The sequence below is a fragment of the Polyodon spathula genome, chromosome 12 (genome assembly GCF_017654505.1).
Source record: "Polyodon spathula isolate WHYD16114869_AA chromosome 12, ASM1765450v1, whole genome shotgun sequence".
NCBI classification, from domain to species: Eukaryota; Metazoa; Chordata; class Actinopteri; order Acipenseriformes; family Polyodontidae; genus Polyodon; species Polyodon spathula.
The window spans coordinates 20,809,507-20,825,762 of record NC_054545.1 but is presented as its reverse complement, the minus strand read 5'-3'; the positions used below and the strand labels follow the sequence as shown (position 1 = coordinate 20,825,762).

Here is a 16,256-nt window from a genome sequence, read left to right as displayed (position 1 = left end):
GTCCGTTCACAGTTATTGATAACAGGATACACGCACCTCGTCCGTTCACACAGTTATAGATGACAGGATACACACACCTCGTCCGTTCACACAGTTATAGATGACAGGATACACACACCTCGTCCATTCACACAGCTATAGATGACAGGATATACGCACCTCGTCCGTTCACAGTTATTGATAACAGGATACACGCACCTCGTCCGTTCACACAGTTATAGATGACAGGATACACACACCTCATCCGTTCACACAGTTATAGATGACAGGATACACACACCTCGTCCGTTTACACAGTTATAGATGACAGGATACACACACCTCGTCAACAGCGAGTGGAAGCGACAGCGAGTGGGAGAAGTACAGGCGTGGAAAAGTACAGAGCAGTTTCGAAGCAGAAAGGAGAAATTGCATCTTGAATTGCTTTAATCAGAAAACAGAGGACATTGGGGAAACACAGCAGCAGCTCAAAGTCAAACAGCCACGTGTGTTTTTATGATAACAAACAAGCTGAAACTCGGAGCAGCTGATTCAAATTCAGCGCCGTTTTGAGACACGGGCGAGGGGAGGAGCCAACAGCACAGCAGAACAACGCAGTTAAACGAGGCAGTCTTCCCAGCGACAGCGAGTGGGAGAAGTACAGCCGTGGAAAAGTACAGAGCAGTTTCGAAGCAGTTTGAAAGCAGGTTGACGGCTGCAGAAGAAACTAAACTTCAAAAAAAAAACCTCAACATGGTCTTCAAGCCAGTAATCTGTGACACCTGCTTGATGTGGGAAATCCGAGAAAACCCAGCGGAGCTAAACCAAGTGTGCGTAAAGTGCCGCGTGATCCAGGATAGAAGGTCAGAACAGCTGGGTTCAGGTAGGCACAAGAAGGGAAAAAAAGAAACTTCATCAAACACAACCACCAGAAATCAAAACAACCAACAGATTTGAGTCACTTCAGAATTTTGATGAGCAGAACCAACAACAAGAGAATGAAAGGAACAACATCCAGGACCCTATTGACAGTGGTGACCAGACAGCAAAAAGAAGGGAGGTCATGATTGCTGGGGACTCCATATTGAGAAACACAGCAAGTTCAATTCGCAGTTTGGACCCCCTTACTACAACAGTGTGCTGCCGTCCGGGAGCCTCGATCAAGCACATCACTGAAAACGTGGACAGGCTCCTGGAATGAACAGGAGACGACCCGGTAGTAGTCGTCCACATCGGTACAAACAACATTGGAAGAGACAGACCAAAATCCCTGCAAAACAAATTCAGAGAGCTAGGAAGGAAATTAAAAGAGAAAAACAAAACTGTGGTATTTTCTGGTATACTACCCGCACCTTGCAAAGGACCATATGGACAGCTGGAAATAATTAATCAAAACCAATGGCTGAAGACGTGGTGCACACGGGAAGGCTTCACCTATCTTGATCATTGGACCACATTCTACAACGAGGACTATCTGTATAGACGGGATGGACTGCATTTAAATAACAAGGGAACTAGTCTACTCGGAGAAAAGATCCTCGAGCAGGTTCGGAAGCATTTAAACTAGAAAGGAAGGGGGGAGAAATCAACAAAAAAACAGAAGGGAGACCGCATCAAAACAAGAACAACAACTCAGGTAAGACAACCATTAAATGTATTTATCTAAATGCTAGAAGTATCAGAAACAAAATTCTAGAACTTGAAGCTACTGCACTAACAGGTAACTATGATGTGATAGGTGTTACAGAAACGTGGTTGTCTGAGAGTGATGGGGACGAATATAATATTTGTGGGTATACACTGTATAGGAAAGACAGGCAGGACAGAAGAGGAGGAGGGGTAGTGCTATACATAAGAAACAGTCTTGAAGCCCAGGTGTTAAACCTGGACAAAGAAAATAAAACCGAATCAATATGGGTCAGAATAACAGACAAAAATTCAAAAGGCATAATAATAGGAGCATGCTATAGACCGCCAGATTCAGACGGTGAGCAAAATAATCTGTTATACAATGACATTAGAAATGTGTGTAGCAAAGGAGAAGCCATACTAATGGGGGATTTCAACTTCCCCCAAATAAAATGGGAAAACCCGGTGGGTAGCGCGAAGGATGAAATAGAAATGGTGGAAATGACAAATGACTGCTTCCTAACACAATTTGTGAAGGCACCCACTAGAGGGGAGGCATGCCTTGATTTAGTCTTTTCAAATAACGAAGATAGAATAACTAAAACAGAGGTCAGAGAACCACTGGCAAACTCAGACCACAACATGGTCTCATTTGAAGTGTTTTTTAAAACCCCAAAAGTAATGACTAAAGCTAAGGTTTACAATTTTAGAAAAGCAAACTATGAAGGTATGAAACAGAGACTAACAGAAGTAGATTGGAGTAAAATAGAGAAAACACCCACAGAAGAAGGATGGTTGTTCTTCAAAAATGTAGTACTAGAGGCGCAAAACAATTATATCCCTAAAGTAGACAAATCTAAATGTAAAACTAAATTGCCAAAATGGTTTAATAGATCAATTAAAAAAAATATTCAGCGAAAAAAAGGCACTTTACAGAGCATTAAAAAAGGACCAAAAAGAAAGTACGCAGAAAGAGTACACAGAACTGCAAACGCAAGTCAAAAAGGAAGTTAGAAAAGCCAAGAGAGAAATAGAAATAAACATTGCTAAGGGAGCTAAAACCAATTCCAAAATGTTTTTCCAATATTACAACAGCAAGAGAACATTCAAAGAGGAGATTAAATGTTTAAGAGACACAAATGGCAAAATCGTAGAGGAAGAAAAAAAAATAGCAAATATGTTAAATGATTACTTTTCACAAGTTTTTACAAAGGAAGATACTGACAACATGCCCCACATGTCATCCAGTTCCTATCCAGTTTTAAATAACTTTAGCATAACTGAGGCAGAAGTGTTAAAGGGACTAGGAGCTCTTAAAATAAACAAATCCCCTGGGCCGGATGAGATCCTCCCAGTAGTACTCAAAGAAATGAAAGAAGTAATTTACAAACCGCTAACCAAGATCATGCAGCAGTCTCTTGACACAGGGGTGGTACCGACAGACTGGAAAATTGCAAACGTAATACCGATCCACAAAAAGGGAAACAAAACTGAATCAGGTAACTGCAGACCAGTAAGCCTGACTTCTATTATATGCAAACTTATGGAAACTATAATAAGATCCAAAATGGAAAATTACCTATATGGTAACAGGGTCCTGGGAGACAGTCAACATGGTTTTAGGAAAGGGAGATCGTGCCTAACTAACTTGCTTGATTTTTTTGAGGATGCAACATCGATAATGGATAATTGCAAAGCATATGACATGGTTTATTTAGATTTCCAGAAAGCTTTTGACAAAGTCCCGCACAAAAGATTAATTCTCAAACTGAACGCAGTTGGGATTCAAGGAAACACATGTACATGGATTAGGGAGTGGTTAACATGTAGAAAACAGAAAGTACTGATTAGAGGAAAAACCTCAGAATGGAGTGTGGTAACCAGCGGTGTACAACAGGGATCAGTATTAGGTCCTCTGCTATTCCTAATCTACATTAATGATTTAGATTCTGGTATAGTAAGCAAACTTGTTAAATTTGCAGACGACACAAAAGTAGGAGGAGTGGCAAACACTGTTGCAGCAGCAAAGGTCATTCAAAATGATCTAGACAAGATTCAGAACTGGGCAGACACATGTCTTCATCTAGACAATGTGGGGAAGCTATAAAAAAGGCTAACAAGATGCTCGGATACATTGTGAAAAGTGTTGAATTTAAATCAAGGGAAGTAATGTTAAAACTGTACAACGCACTAGTAAGACCTCATCTTGAATATTGTGTTCAGTTCTGGTCACCTCGCTATAAAAAAGATATTGCTGCTCTAGAAAGAGTGCAAAGAAGAGCGACCAGAATTATTCCGGGCTTAAAAGGCATGTCATATGCAGACAGGCTAAAAGAATTGAATCTGTTCAGTCTTGAACAAAGAAGACTACGTGGCGACCTAATTCAAGCATTCAAAACTCTAAAAGGTATTGACAGTGTCGACCCAAGGGACTTTTTCAGCCTGAAAAAAGAAACAAGGACCAGGGGTCACAAATGGAGTTTAGAAAAAGGGGCATTCAGAACAGAAAATAGGAGACAATTTTTTACACAGAGAATTGTGAGGGTCTGGAATCAACTCCCCAGTAATGTTGTTGAAGCTGACACCCTGGGATCCTTCAAGAAGCTGCTTGATGAGATTTTGGGATCAATAAGCTACTAACAACCAAACGAGCAAGATGGGCCGAATGGCCTCCTCTCGTTTGTAAACTTTCTTATGTTCTTATGTTCTTATGTTCACACAGTTATAGATGACAGGATACACACATCTCGTCCGTTCACACAGTTATAGATGACAGGATACACACACCTCGTCCGTTCACACAGTTATAGATGACAGGATACACACATCTCATCCGTTCACACAGTTATAGATGACAGGATACACGCACCTCGTCTGGTCACACTTTCTTTTCTTCCGTTCTTTGCTGGTTCATCTTGCGATGGTTTCTTTCTCTTCCGATGGACTCTCTCTTTATCTTTAAAAATAAACAAGTATCCATTGACTTACCAAACACACACTTTTGTCTACAGTTAAAAAAAAAAGAAAAAAAAAGAAAAACATTTTGTCATACATTTTTCTCTTGATATTTGTGTTTCCCATTGTTTATTTTACCCCTAACTGTCTCCCCAGTCTAGAATGTTGGATTAACTGCTCAGGAGAATTGAAGATCAGCAGGAGACCTCAGACCCCTGACCAAACCTATTGCCTCTTTACACCCAGGAGTTTGAGAGCAGATGTCAGAGCTGCTGACAAAGGCCAGCCCTGCATGAGTCTGCTTGATCTCACCAGGCACCAGATCTCATCAGTAGGGTCTGCTGTAGTGCTTGATCTCACCAGACACCTGGTTAGTAGGATCTGCTTTAGAGCGATGAGCTCACCAGGCACCTGGCCAGTAGGGTCTGCTGTAGTGCGATGAGCAGAAACAGTCTCCAGCCAAGACGAAAAACACTCAAAATTGTCAGTAGTACCAAACACAGAAAGAAACTAACAGATCAAGCTAGATAGGCAACTTCATTAGGCTTGTACAGTAAACAGTCAAAACATATTCCCTGATCTGTGAATGGACCATGCCAGGAGAGCAGTATCTCTGTGAATGTACTGTGAATGACTTACTAAGCAGCTGGATCCTGCGTTTTGTTTTGTAGTGTTTGCAGTAAGCAAACGGAAGCACCACACCACTGCATGGCAACGCACAGAACAACACCAAGAGCTACCTGATCCTCACAAACACATGCACTGAGAGAACAGTTTCGTGCATGGAGGAATCGTGGAATGTTTTATTTTGATTAATTTATTTTTGTTTGGGACTGAAACCTGCTGTGTTTTTGCTTCCCCTATGCCTTCCCCTCCTCCCATATTGCTAGTATACCTTCCCCTTCCCCCATATTGCTAGTATACCTTCCCCTTCCCCCATATTGCTAGTATACCTTCCCCTCCTCCCATATTGCTAGTATACCTTCCCCTCCTCCCATATTGCCAGTATACCTTCCCCTTCCCCCATATTGCTAGTATAGGGGAGACCTGGTTTATTTTTGAGAGTTTATTTATTTTTGTTTGTGAAAATTTAATAAAACACGGACAGTTTTGGGAGCAAAACCTCTGGACATTGTATTATTGCACCCCTTTGCACATCCTTGTCACAGAGTAGTATATATGTGAATGGACTGTGAGCAGAGCAGTGTCTCTGTGAATGGACTGTGAGAGCAGTGTCTCTGTGAATGGAATGTGAGAGCAGTATATACAGTACTGTGCAAAAGTTTTAGGCATGTGTGAAAAAATGCTGTAAAGTAAGAATGCTTTCAAAAATAGACATGTTAATAGATTCTATTTATCAATTAACAAAATGCAAAGTGAGTGAACAGAAGAAAAATCTACATCAAATCAATATTTGGTGTGACCACCCTTTGCCTTCAAAACAGCATCAATTCTTCTAGGTACACTTGCACACAGTTTTTGAAGGAACTCGGCAGGTAGGTTGGCCCAAACATCTCGGAGAACTAACCACAGTTGTTCTGTGGATTTAGGCAGCCTCAGTTGCTTCTCTCTCTTCATGTAATTCCTGACAGACTCGACGATGTTGAGATCAGGGCTCTGTGGGGGCCATACCATCACTTCCAGGACTCCTTGTTCTTCTTTATGCTGAAGATAGTTCTTAATGACTTTCGCTGTATGTTTGGGGTCATTGTCATGCTGCAGAATAAATTTGGGGCCAATCAGATGCCTCCCTGATGGTACTGCATGATGGATAAGTATCTACCTGTACTATTCAGCATTGAGGAGACCATTAATTCTGACCAAATCCCCAACTCGATTTGCAGAAATGCAGCCCCAAACTTGCAAAGAACCTCCACCATGCTTCACTGTTGCCTGCAGACATTCATTCGTGTACCGCTCTCCAGCCCTTCGGCAAACAAACTGCCTTCTGCTACAGCCAAATATTTCAAATTTTGACTCATCAGTCCAAAGCACCTGCTACCATTTTTCTGCACCCCAGTTCCTGTGTTTTCATGCACAGTTGAGTCGCTTGGCCTTGTTTCCACGTTCGAGGTACGGCTTTTTGGCCGCAAGTCTTCCATGAAGGCCACTTCTGACCAGACTTCTCCAGACAGTAGATGGGTATACCAGGGTCCCACTGTTTTCTGCCAATTCTGAGCTGATGGCATTGCTGGACATCTTCCAATTGCGAAGGGAAGTAAGCATGATGTGTCTTTCATCTGCTGCAGTAAGTTTCCTTGGCTGACCACTGCGTCTACATTCCTCAACGTTGCCTGTTTCTTTGTGCTTCTTCAAAAGAGCTTGGACAGCACATCTGGAAACCCCTGTCTGCCTTGAAATTTCTGCCTGGGAGAGACCTTGCTGATGCAGTATAACTACCTTGTGTCTTGTTGCTGTGCTCAGTCTTGCCATGGTGTATGACTTTTGACAGTAAACTGAGTTTGGCTGTTCCTCACCCAGTTTTATTCCTCCTACACAGCTGTTTCTGTTTCAGTTAATGATGTTGTTTCAACCTACATATTGAATTGATGATCATTAGCACCTGTTTGGTATAATTGTTTAATCATATACCTGACTATATGCCTACAAAATCCCTGACTTTGTGCAAGTGTACCTAAAAGAATTGATGCTGTTTTGAAGGCAAAGGGTGGTCACACCAAATATGGATTTGATTTAGATTTTTCTTCTGTTCACTCACTTTGCATTTTGTTAATTGATAAATATAATCTATTACGTCTGTTTTTGAAAGCATTCTTACTTTACAGCATGTTTTCACACCTGTCTAAAACTTTTGCATAGTACTGTATGTGAATGGACTGTGAGAGCAGCGTGTCTGTGAATGGACTGCGAGAGCAGTATATATGTGAATAGACTGTCAGAGCAGTGTCTCTGTGAATGGATTGTGAGAGCAGTGTCTCTGTGAATGGACTGTGCCAGGAGCACAGTATATTTACATAGAGCTGCTGAAATTTGACCCCCCCCCCCCCCCCCCCCCCCCCCCCCCCACCCCCCCCCCCCCCCCCCCCCCCCCCCCCCCCCCCCCCTCCCCCCCCCCCCCCCCCCCCTCCCCCACACACACACACATTGCAAATCTACTAAACTGGTTGTTAGTGATCAGGATAAAACACAGAAAGGTACACAATCAAGCCACCAAATAACAAACATACAGAGGATATATTATAAAAATGCCATATTTCTGACACTCGCTGCCCATCACAGAAATATGTCTTGTTTGTATGACATATGTAGTTTATGCTACAAATGTTTACATTTCCTATAAATATAATTGTACTGCAGCTGCCCTGTACAGTGACCTATACCTTTTTACAAGGCATTACACAGCAGGCAGTACCGATCTCCTCCCTTCGACAGGTGAGCTGGGTGTAGAGAAGTGCCTTCTTCACACCCAAAGGATCTTTCAAACTCCTTAATTCAAATGTCCTCATCTTAGTCAAAATTGAGATCAAAATGTACTTCCATCTTAAAATATTTGGTATTTTGTTAATATTATCAGTGTTTTGGAAACGGAGTTTGTTTTAAATGATGCGCAGTATGCTTAGCAATGGAATGTAGTTGCAGTCACTAAAGATCCAGTTACTAACGCTTCATGTCATAACATAAAAACAAAAATGTAGCTACATGAGGGTCACAGTATTATTGACTCTTACTGACCTCGTTTCGGTGGGTAGTAAATGAAAGGTTTGGGGTCACTCGTTTCTCCATCTGATCTCCGGCGCAGTTGCACAAGCACAGACACTGGGTTCTTGATGGAATTGTTGTAATACTTTGGTGTTTTAAACACTATGGCATACTGGGAAAAGAAAACACAGTGGAGGGGAAACAATGGCGGGCTTTACATGCAAGTTTTAATTGCGCTACTATAGTGCATTCATAACGTGTCACGCACAAATGACGCATGATTGTGCTCGTTCCAAAAGTGCACGGCAAAAAAAGTGTGCTACTTAAGTGTCATTACACTTTGGTAAAGCACGGTAAAGTGCATGCTAATTGGCCTAATTAGTCCCATAGCAACAAACTCGACAGTCGTGTAAAGTACTTCACGGTAGACTTTCATGAAATACCACGATACCGCCTCCACTTCCCCTATATAAAAGAACACACTTCTCAGGGAAAGTTCTTTCCACTCTGTTGTCCTCCTCTGTAGCACAAGATTATCTCAATCTTACTAATACAAATCATTATCCATTATTATCAATCCGCATGTCCTGGTGGTGCTCACGTTAGTCACGTTGGTTGCGGGTGTCACAGATTTCGTGACTTTCTCCTGTCCTCGATTTTTGCTGATGTTCTCTGCTTAGTTCAGCGCTTCGTTTATGCTGCTGTTAGTTAGTCACCGTTGCAGAGCAAATAAAAAAGCAACACAATTAAATTTCCATTTGCTTGTCTCGTGCTTCTTTGCTGAACCTGTGCGCACCAGGCGCTGCAATATGCTTTTATTAAAGACAGTTATTTCATTTTTTTTTTTTTTTTTATTCCCGTGGCTTTATTCTCCCTCTGGTCAAAGAGTCAGTGAAAATTTTTGAACGCATGGACCGTGACGTGTCAGTAAAACAAACTCCTAGACCTAATTATGAACGATGCATGAGAACTACTAGATCATTATTACCAGCATTATTATTATAACACTACGAATAATGTACTTTTTTTTTTTTTTTTTTTTTTTTTTTTTTTTTTTTTTTTTTTTTTTTTTTTTTTTTTTTTTTTTGTTTTTTAACAAACGAAAATGTAGTGTTTTTTTTTTTTTTTTTTTTTTTTTTTTTTTTTTTTTTTTTTTTTTTTTACCGCGTTGGGGGGGGGCGTGGGCACTCGGTTCGTGTGGGGGGGGGCGGGGACCCTCGTCGGTGACTCGTCTCTTTCGGCGGGTCCAGGGTCGGTCTCTTGCGACTCGGGGGGGCTCGGCCTTCGGGCGGGGGGAACCGGCGGGGGAACTCGTGGGCGGTGGTGGCTCGGGGCGTCGGACTCGGGCGTCGGCTCGGCGGGGGGTCGGTGGGCGGGGGAAAGCTCTGAACTCGGGGTCGGGGACTCGGGCGGGTCGGCCGGAACTCGTCGGACTCGTCGGACTCGGGGGGGGACTACTCGCGGGTCGGTTCGGCGGTCGGGGGGTGGGGACTCGGGTACTCGGGGGATACTCGCGGGGTCCTCGGCGGGGACTCGGAAAGTTCGAACTCGGGGCTCGGCGGCGGGTCGGGGTCGGGTGGTCGGTCGGCTTCCCTTCTGACAGCACGCAACACCAGGTCCTCTGGAGGATAAGGAAACTCGGTCCCTCCTCCAAATTATTGCGGACCTGGGGGTTATAGATGAACTGGATCGACTTCGCCAAAGAAATGCCACCATTTTCACCAGTATTACCGGTGCTCTCGCTGAACTTTGAATAAACAGAACGCTCCTGCAGGTACGAGACAAATTCAAGAAACTGAAATGTCTGTAAATGCAGGAGAGACAACGACTGCAGTCATCCGGTCAAAGCTCGAGGTCCCAGTTTCGGTTCTGGCAGGAAATGCACCGGTTAATGGGTGACCGGCCAGTGGCAGTGACATCGAACCATTTGCTGGAATCCTCATCCTCCTAGACGTCCTGTGAAATACCAGCCCCATTAATTGCCCCAGTCAGCATTTACTTTTCTAAACTAAAATATGCTGCAACTGTAAAACACGGAAATCTATATTATTATTTTCTTCTTCTTGGCAGCATGAAACGTTTTAACCGCAATCCCTTTGCATTCTAGACAGATGAGGGGTAATCTTCTATTCATCTCTGCCTAGCGCGTAAAACCTCATGTAACCCCCCTATGCATTATTTGAACGATATCCTTTATTGCGCAGCATCTCTTTTCAGCGCGTTTGTTGATATTTAAATAAACCTTCCCATTATTTTATTATTAATGAGGTCGTTTGTATTTATACGACTAAATTCTCTCCCTAAAATAAACTCTCATGTAAACGTGGAAGCAGAGCCGTCATGACCATAAAAGCGCGAGAGATCTGTTGTCACGCTTTTCAGTTTTTGCTTGTAAATTGCCCCACTGTTAACTGTCTCTCTGACATTCGAATCCGTGGTGTCCTAGTCATGTTTTTAAAGAATGCTCACCAGTCATTGAAAATAATGCCTTATCTTATTACCTTTGTTAACTTTATTACAACTTCTACTAGTCTGATAAGGTCTTGGTTCTTCTCATGTTTTCTGTTTTCAAATACAGCGCTATAAATTAATTGCTGCGTGCTGGTACTTTTGTTTAAAGTCATTATGGTCTGATTTTGTAGTTCTATCATTGGAGTGAGCTTGAGCTCACTCCAATGATAGAACATCTAACCCCTTTCACACAGGCGAGTTATGACGGCTCAGAAACGGCACTGATGCAGCATTTTGGTCAGTGTGAATTGCCTGTACCGTCACAGAGCCAAAATATTTTAATGATGTCGCGAGGTAGTTCAGAAACTGCACTTAACCGTCTTTAACTCCTGTGTGAAAGGCTATGCCGGCACTGAAGCGAAACAGTGGGCGTGGATTGAAAGTCAGTATCCCACGTGACTGTATACCGGACGTGTTGGGTATTTTTTGTTACACGCTTTAATTTTTTTTTAAATAGGATGGTTGTTCAAGAACCAGGTAGTAATTATAGTCATGAATAAGTTAAGGAATTGTTAACTTTACGGGCTGACGAGGAGGTGAATTCACAAATAGAAAGGATGGTGCCTGATGCTGTAATTTATGGGCGAATCACCGTTGCCATGAAAACGATCTGTTGACTGACACGTTTGAAAGTTGTACTCGCTGGATTCTTCTGGCTGTGTAGAAGGGTTATGATGGTATTATATACCAGCATAGATTAAGCATTTTTGTGCAGTGTGAATGAGTATTTTAAATAATTTTTAACATCTCCAAGACGACTCAGTAGCGGCATTTGTGTGTGAGAGTGGCTTAGTAAGATACCAGAATAAAAAGATCTGTTTCTTCTACAGAAGGGGGCAGTGGTTATATTGCTTTTGCTAAAACATGATAATGGATCTGAAAGCCTTGGACAACAGTCCTTTAAAGTGATTGCAGCTAGAAAACAGCTCCAATGTGCTCCGCCATTATCTAGGTATCAGTGTAGCTTTGAATGAAACACTTGCTATAGCAAAGTGATTTTCATTTTAAAACATGACGGGGGGTAAGTATTGGCACATTGCAAATAATTGCAGATGCAAAATAAAAACTGCATTGTGGCCAGGCAATTATTTTGCACTGTGCCCTATGTAAGCTGTATGCACAAATAACGATCTGCAGTTATGACAGTGAGGGTCTCAATGAGCGTATCTGTCTAGTTAGCGGCCGCACTTGCAGAGTTAGCAGTACAGAGAGCAGTAGTTGCTGTATGACATTTATGGAGCACGAGAATACAAACCAAAAAAAAAATGTCAGGAAGGGCAGCAAAGTCCTCTTGGGGCACAGAAAAGTAAAGAAACATTTTCTGAGGAGCTGAGAGTACTTACGGCTAAGGTCACTCAGCATGAAATGATGTTTGGAAAAGCCTCAGCCAACATCAGTTATGTGAAAATCTATGCTTTTTTTAGCATGACATCCAGAAATGTGCCTAGCACTCTGGAACAGGTGGATTGGGCTATCCCTCCAGACATTCCAGCTGTGGTTTGAAAGGAACCAGAGGCTAAGTTGTGCAGAACACAGCACTTTCAAATGTGCAGGGTTAGTGGTCTCTAGATTGATGCTGGGGTTTAGCTCATCCCTCAATTCAGCTCTGAGGACAAGGATGACCTGTGGAGTGAGACGATAACGCTTTAGCACTGCATCCTCCGGTATCCCAAATAAAGTGACCCTGGGATTAAATATGCAAGGTCTTTTTCTTGCCCTTCTCCTCCCTACGTGTTCCTGCCTCTCCTCAACAACAGCCAAGTGTTGCCGCATCAGGAAGTGTACCACAGCAGCCACCCTGAAGCCAATGACAAGTCTCTGCAGTTGTGCTTATACAGTGCTTAGTTACTCACTTCTACAATGGTTTGCACCTTGTAAGAAGAGGTGTAAAGTTTACATCACATTATAATGTTTGACCCCGCTTAGTATCCAGATCCTGCCCAATTCCATGCCCTTTTCTGCATTTGAATGCATTTCAATATAATTTTAATGGATTAATGATGGCAAAGTGCAAATTTTGATAGCGGGTGCAGAATGCTGGGTGACCACCATTCTTTACATACGAAGATTTTTACTTACGGCTGCTAAACACGATTTACAGCAGCATTATGGGGGCTTTGCACCCACTTCTGTATCCGTACATCTACCCCAATATCTGGTGCTACACTAGGTTACAGAAATCTCTGTTTGCAAGCCATGCTTATAGACTGTGGCATTTCAACTGAAATCTCTGTTTGCAAGCCATTCTTTTAGACATTGAAATGTAAAGTAATACAATATGTATACTGTCTCAATTATCTCCTTTATCTGTAACATACAATAAGGTGCTTCTCACTCTTTGAAAAACAGACATGCCATCCAACATGAACAGCAGTTAAAAAAAGGTTCTGGAAATCGCATAGAATCCTATTGGATCTGAATGATGGAAAACAGCACCCCTATGGGCCACCATGGAAAGAGCATCTCGTGTAACATATATACATATGTAACATTGATTCACATGCCCTGCACAAAGATAAATCTGCCCGATTCCAGCCTTGCTGAAGCATCCCCAGATGAGTCCAATTTTCAGCTTTGCCCAACACCTGGTCATCTAATGGTTAGACGGAGACCTGGAGAGGTCTATAAGCCACAGTGTCTTGCACGCACTGTGAAATGTGGTGGAGGATCGGTGATGATCTGGGGGTGCTTCAGCAAGGCTGGAATCGGGCAGCTTTGGCATGAATCAAGCCAAGTACAAGGTTGTCCTGGAAGAAAACTTGCTTCCTTCTGCTCAGACAATGTTCCCCAACTCTGAGGATTGGTTTTTCCAGCAGGACAATGCTCCATGCCACACAGCCAGGTCAATCAAGGTGTGGATGGAGGACCACCAGATCAAGACCCTGTCATGGCCAGCCCAATCTCCAGACCTGAACCCCATTGAAAACCTCTGGAATGTGATCAAGAAGAAGGTGGATGATCACAAGCCATCAAACAAAGCCGAGCTGCTTGAATTTTTGCTCCAGGAGTGGCATAAAGTCACCCAACATCGGTGTGAAAGACTGGTGGAGAGCATGCCAAGACGCATGAAAGCTGTGCTTGAAAATCAGGGTTATTCCACCAAATATAGATTTCTGAACTCTTCCTAAGTTAAAACATTAGTATTGTGTTTAAAAATGAATCTGAACTTATTTTCTTTGCATTATTTGAGGTCTGACAACACTGCATCTTTTTTTGTTATTTTGACCAGTTGTCATTTTCTGCAAATAAATGCTCTAAATGACAATATTTTTATTTGGAATTTGGGAGAAATGTTGTCAGTAGTTTATAGAATAAAACAAAAATGTTCATTTTACCCAAACACATACCTATAAATAGTATGTGTGAACTGTGTGTGTGTGTGTATAATATATATATATATATATATATATATATATATATATATATATATATATATATATATATATATATATATATATATATATTTTATAGGTAGCAAAAATGTCCAGGTTTAAATATTTTACAGGTACAAAAATGGCCAGTTAGCATAAAGGCACCAGTCACATAAAGATGCAATATCTACAAAGATGCCCAGTTATATCCAAGAAAGGGTCGGCTCTGTAAAGATGGCATTTAAAAGTTAAACAAGACACAACTGGGGTAAACTTGGTCCTCTAGGCACTAGCAGCAACATGAATAATACATTTTACATCTTTACAGGGCTTGCCCTTTCTTCTATATAACTCGGCCGCTTTTGTAGCTATTACATCTTTACATGGCTGGTCCCTTTTTGCTAAGTTCTACATCTGGAAAGGACAGATGTCATCACACACCACTGGAATTCAGAGCTGTGTATTCAGATGTGTCTGAGACTTGACCACAGTGCTTTAGACTGCTTGGCCAGGCGAGCTGTCAGATTTTTTTATACACAAGCTTGGCTTGAGAAAGGTTTAGCCAAAATAGGTTATTACAGATGCCAATTAAAAAAAACAAGCAAAAATAAATAAATAAATAAATAAAGAAATAAAGAAATAAAAAATAAATAAACTAGGTAGGTGACACATTTCAATTGCAGTCCTTCGTTCACAAATTTTCCAAGCTTCATAGGATCTGTCTTCATTTACTGTGTGTTTTTATCTTGAATATTGTGTTCAGTTCTGGTCACCTCGCTATAAAAAAGATATTGCTGCTCTAGAAAGAGTGTAAAGAAGAGCGACCAGAATTATTCCGGGCTTAAAAGGCATGTCATGTGCAAACAGGCTGAAAGAATTGAACAAAGAAGACTATGCGGCGACCTAATTCAAGCATTTAAAATTCTAAAAGGTATTGACAATGTTGACCCAAGGGACTTTTTTGACCTGAAAAAAGAAACAAGGACCAGGGGTCACAAATGGAGGATTAGAGAATTGTGAGGGTCTGGAATCAACTCCCCAGTAATGTTGTTGAAGCTGACACCCTGGGATCCTTCAAGAAGCTGCTTGATGAGATTCTGGGATCAATAAGCTACTAACAACTAAACGAGCAAGATGGACCGAATGGCTTCCTCGTGTTTGTAAACTTTCTTATGTTCTTATGAGAGCAAGAAGAACCAGATGCTTCCACTTCCTGACTGCCTATTTTCATTGGCCAGTACAAATCTCTGAGGGGCCCCCAAGCGTTCAATTTGTACTTTACTGGGAACTATATTACACACTTTAATAAGCACACCAGATATCCTCATTAATAATGGAGTCTGTAACGGATGATAAGAGTCTGAGTTGGTGCCGCTGTATAACCAGTAACCTCTCAAGAATTCCTTGAGCTTCATTACCTGTCTATGGACGTCTGCAGGTCCAAACTTTCCAAATGCTTCCCAGAGTGAGCCATTCTCATCTTCCTCATAGAATCTCACTTGGATGTCATCTAAGGAAAAGGGAAGAGAATAATAGGTAGGTTTACACTGCAGTAACATGATAAGATACTGAAGACAACTACAGAGAGTGTGGGGCACAGCGAGGGGTCCTCTGGGGCATAGCTGATGGAAATATATATTTTTTGTTATTGTTTGGCATGGATATGGTTAAAAAACCATATCCCTATGTGACAAAGTGCCCACCCTGTGTATATTTTCTGTTAAATGTTGCATGTGGTGTGTTAAATGTTGGTGTATAGTCATTGGTACACAGGATATAAACGGGTGTGTGTAACACGAGTGTTTAAAATGTATATTTGTATTTAGGCACGAGGATTGCACAGCGCTTCACGTGCAAGTAAAAAAGTAATATGTGAGCACGGGGAATTGCACTTTATTAATTCACGTGCAGTTGTACTGAGACTCCAATTGAATGATTGAGTCGAGTCTTAGTACAGGCTGCATAGAGCTGCATGTTTTCACTCACTTCATTTGAAAGTGGCGGGGGCGGTGGTTAATCATTTGAAAGGGGCGGGGGTGGTGGTTAATAGTTTTGTAGTTTGCCGCGTGCCTTTTGGCTCATCTTAAAACAAGCATGCCAGTAACATGCTTGTAACTAAGGGGGCTATAAAACTAGAGAACTGCTCTGTAT

General features: G+C 41.9%; 1 protein-coding gene across 1 annotated transcript in view; it reads right to left on the bottom strand.

The window, feature by feature from the left end:
- The window catches only part of LOC121324357 (nuclear factor NF-kappa-B p105 subunit-like), a 94,301-nt gene that overhangs the window by 45,172 nt on the left and 32,873 nt on the right, over positions 1 to 16,256 (bottom strand). Inside the window, exons 9-11 of the mRNA XM_041266099.1 lie at positions 15,524 to 15,615; positions 8,257 to 8,395; positions 4,478 to 4,564 (exon numbers count right to left, since the gene is read on the bottom strand). Coding sequence (XP_041122033.1) covers positions 4,478 to 4,564; positions 8,257 to 8,395; positions 15,524 to 15,615 — 318 coding nt within the window. The remainder of the gene's footprint in view (positions 1 to 4,477; positions 4,565 to 8,256; positions 8,396 to 15,523; positions 15,616 to 16,256) is intronic.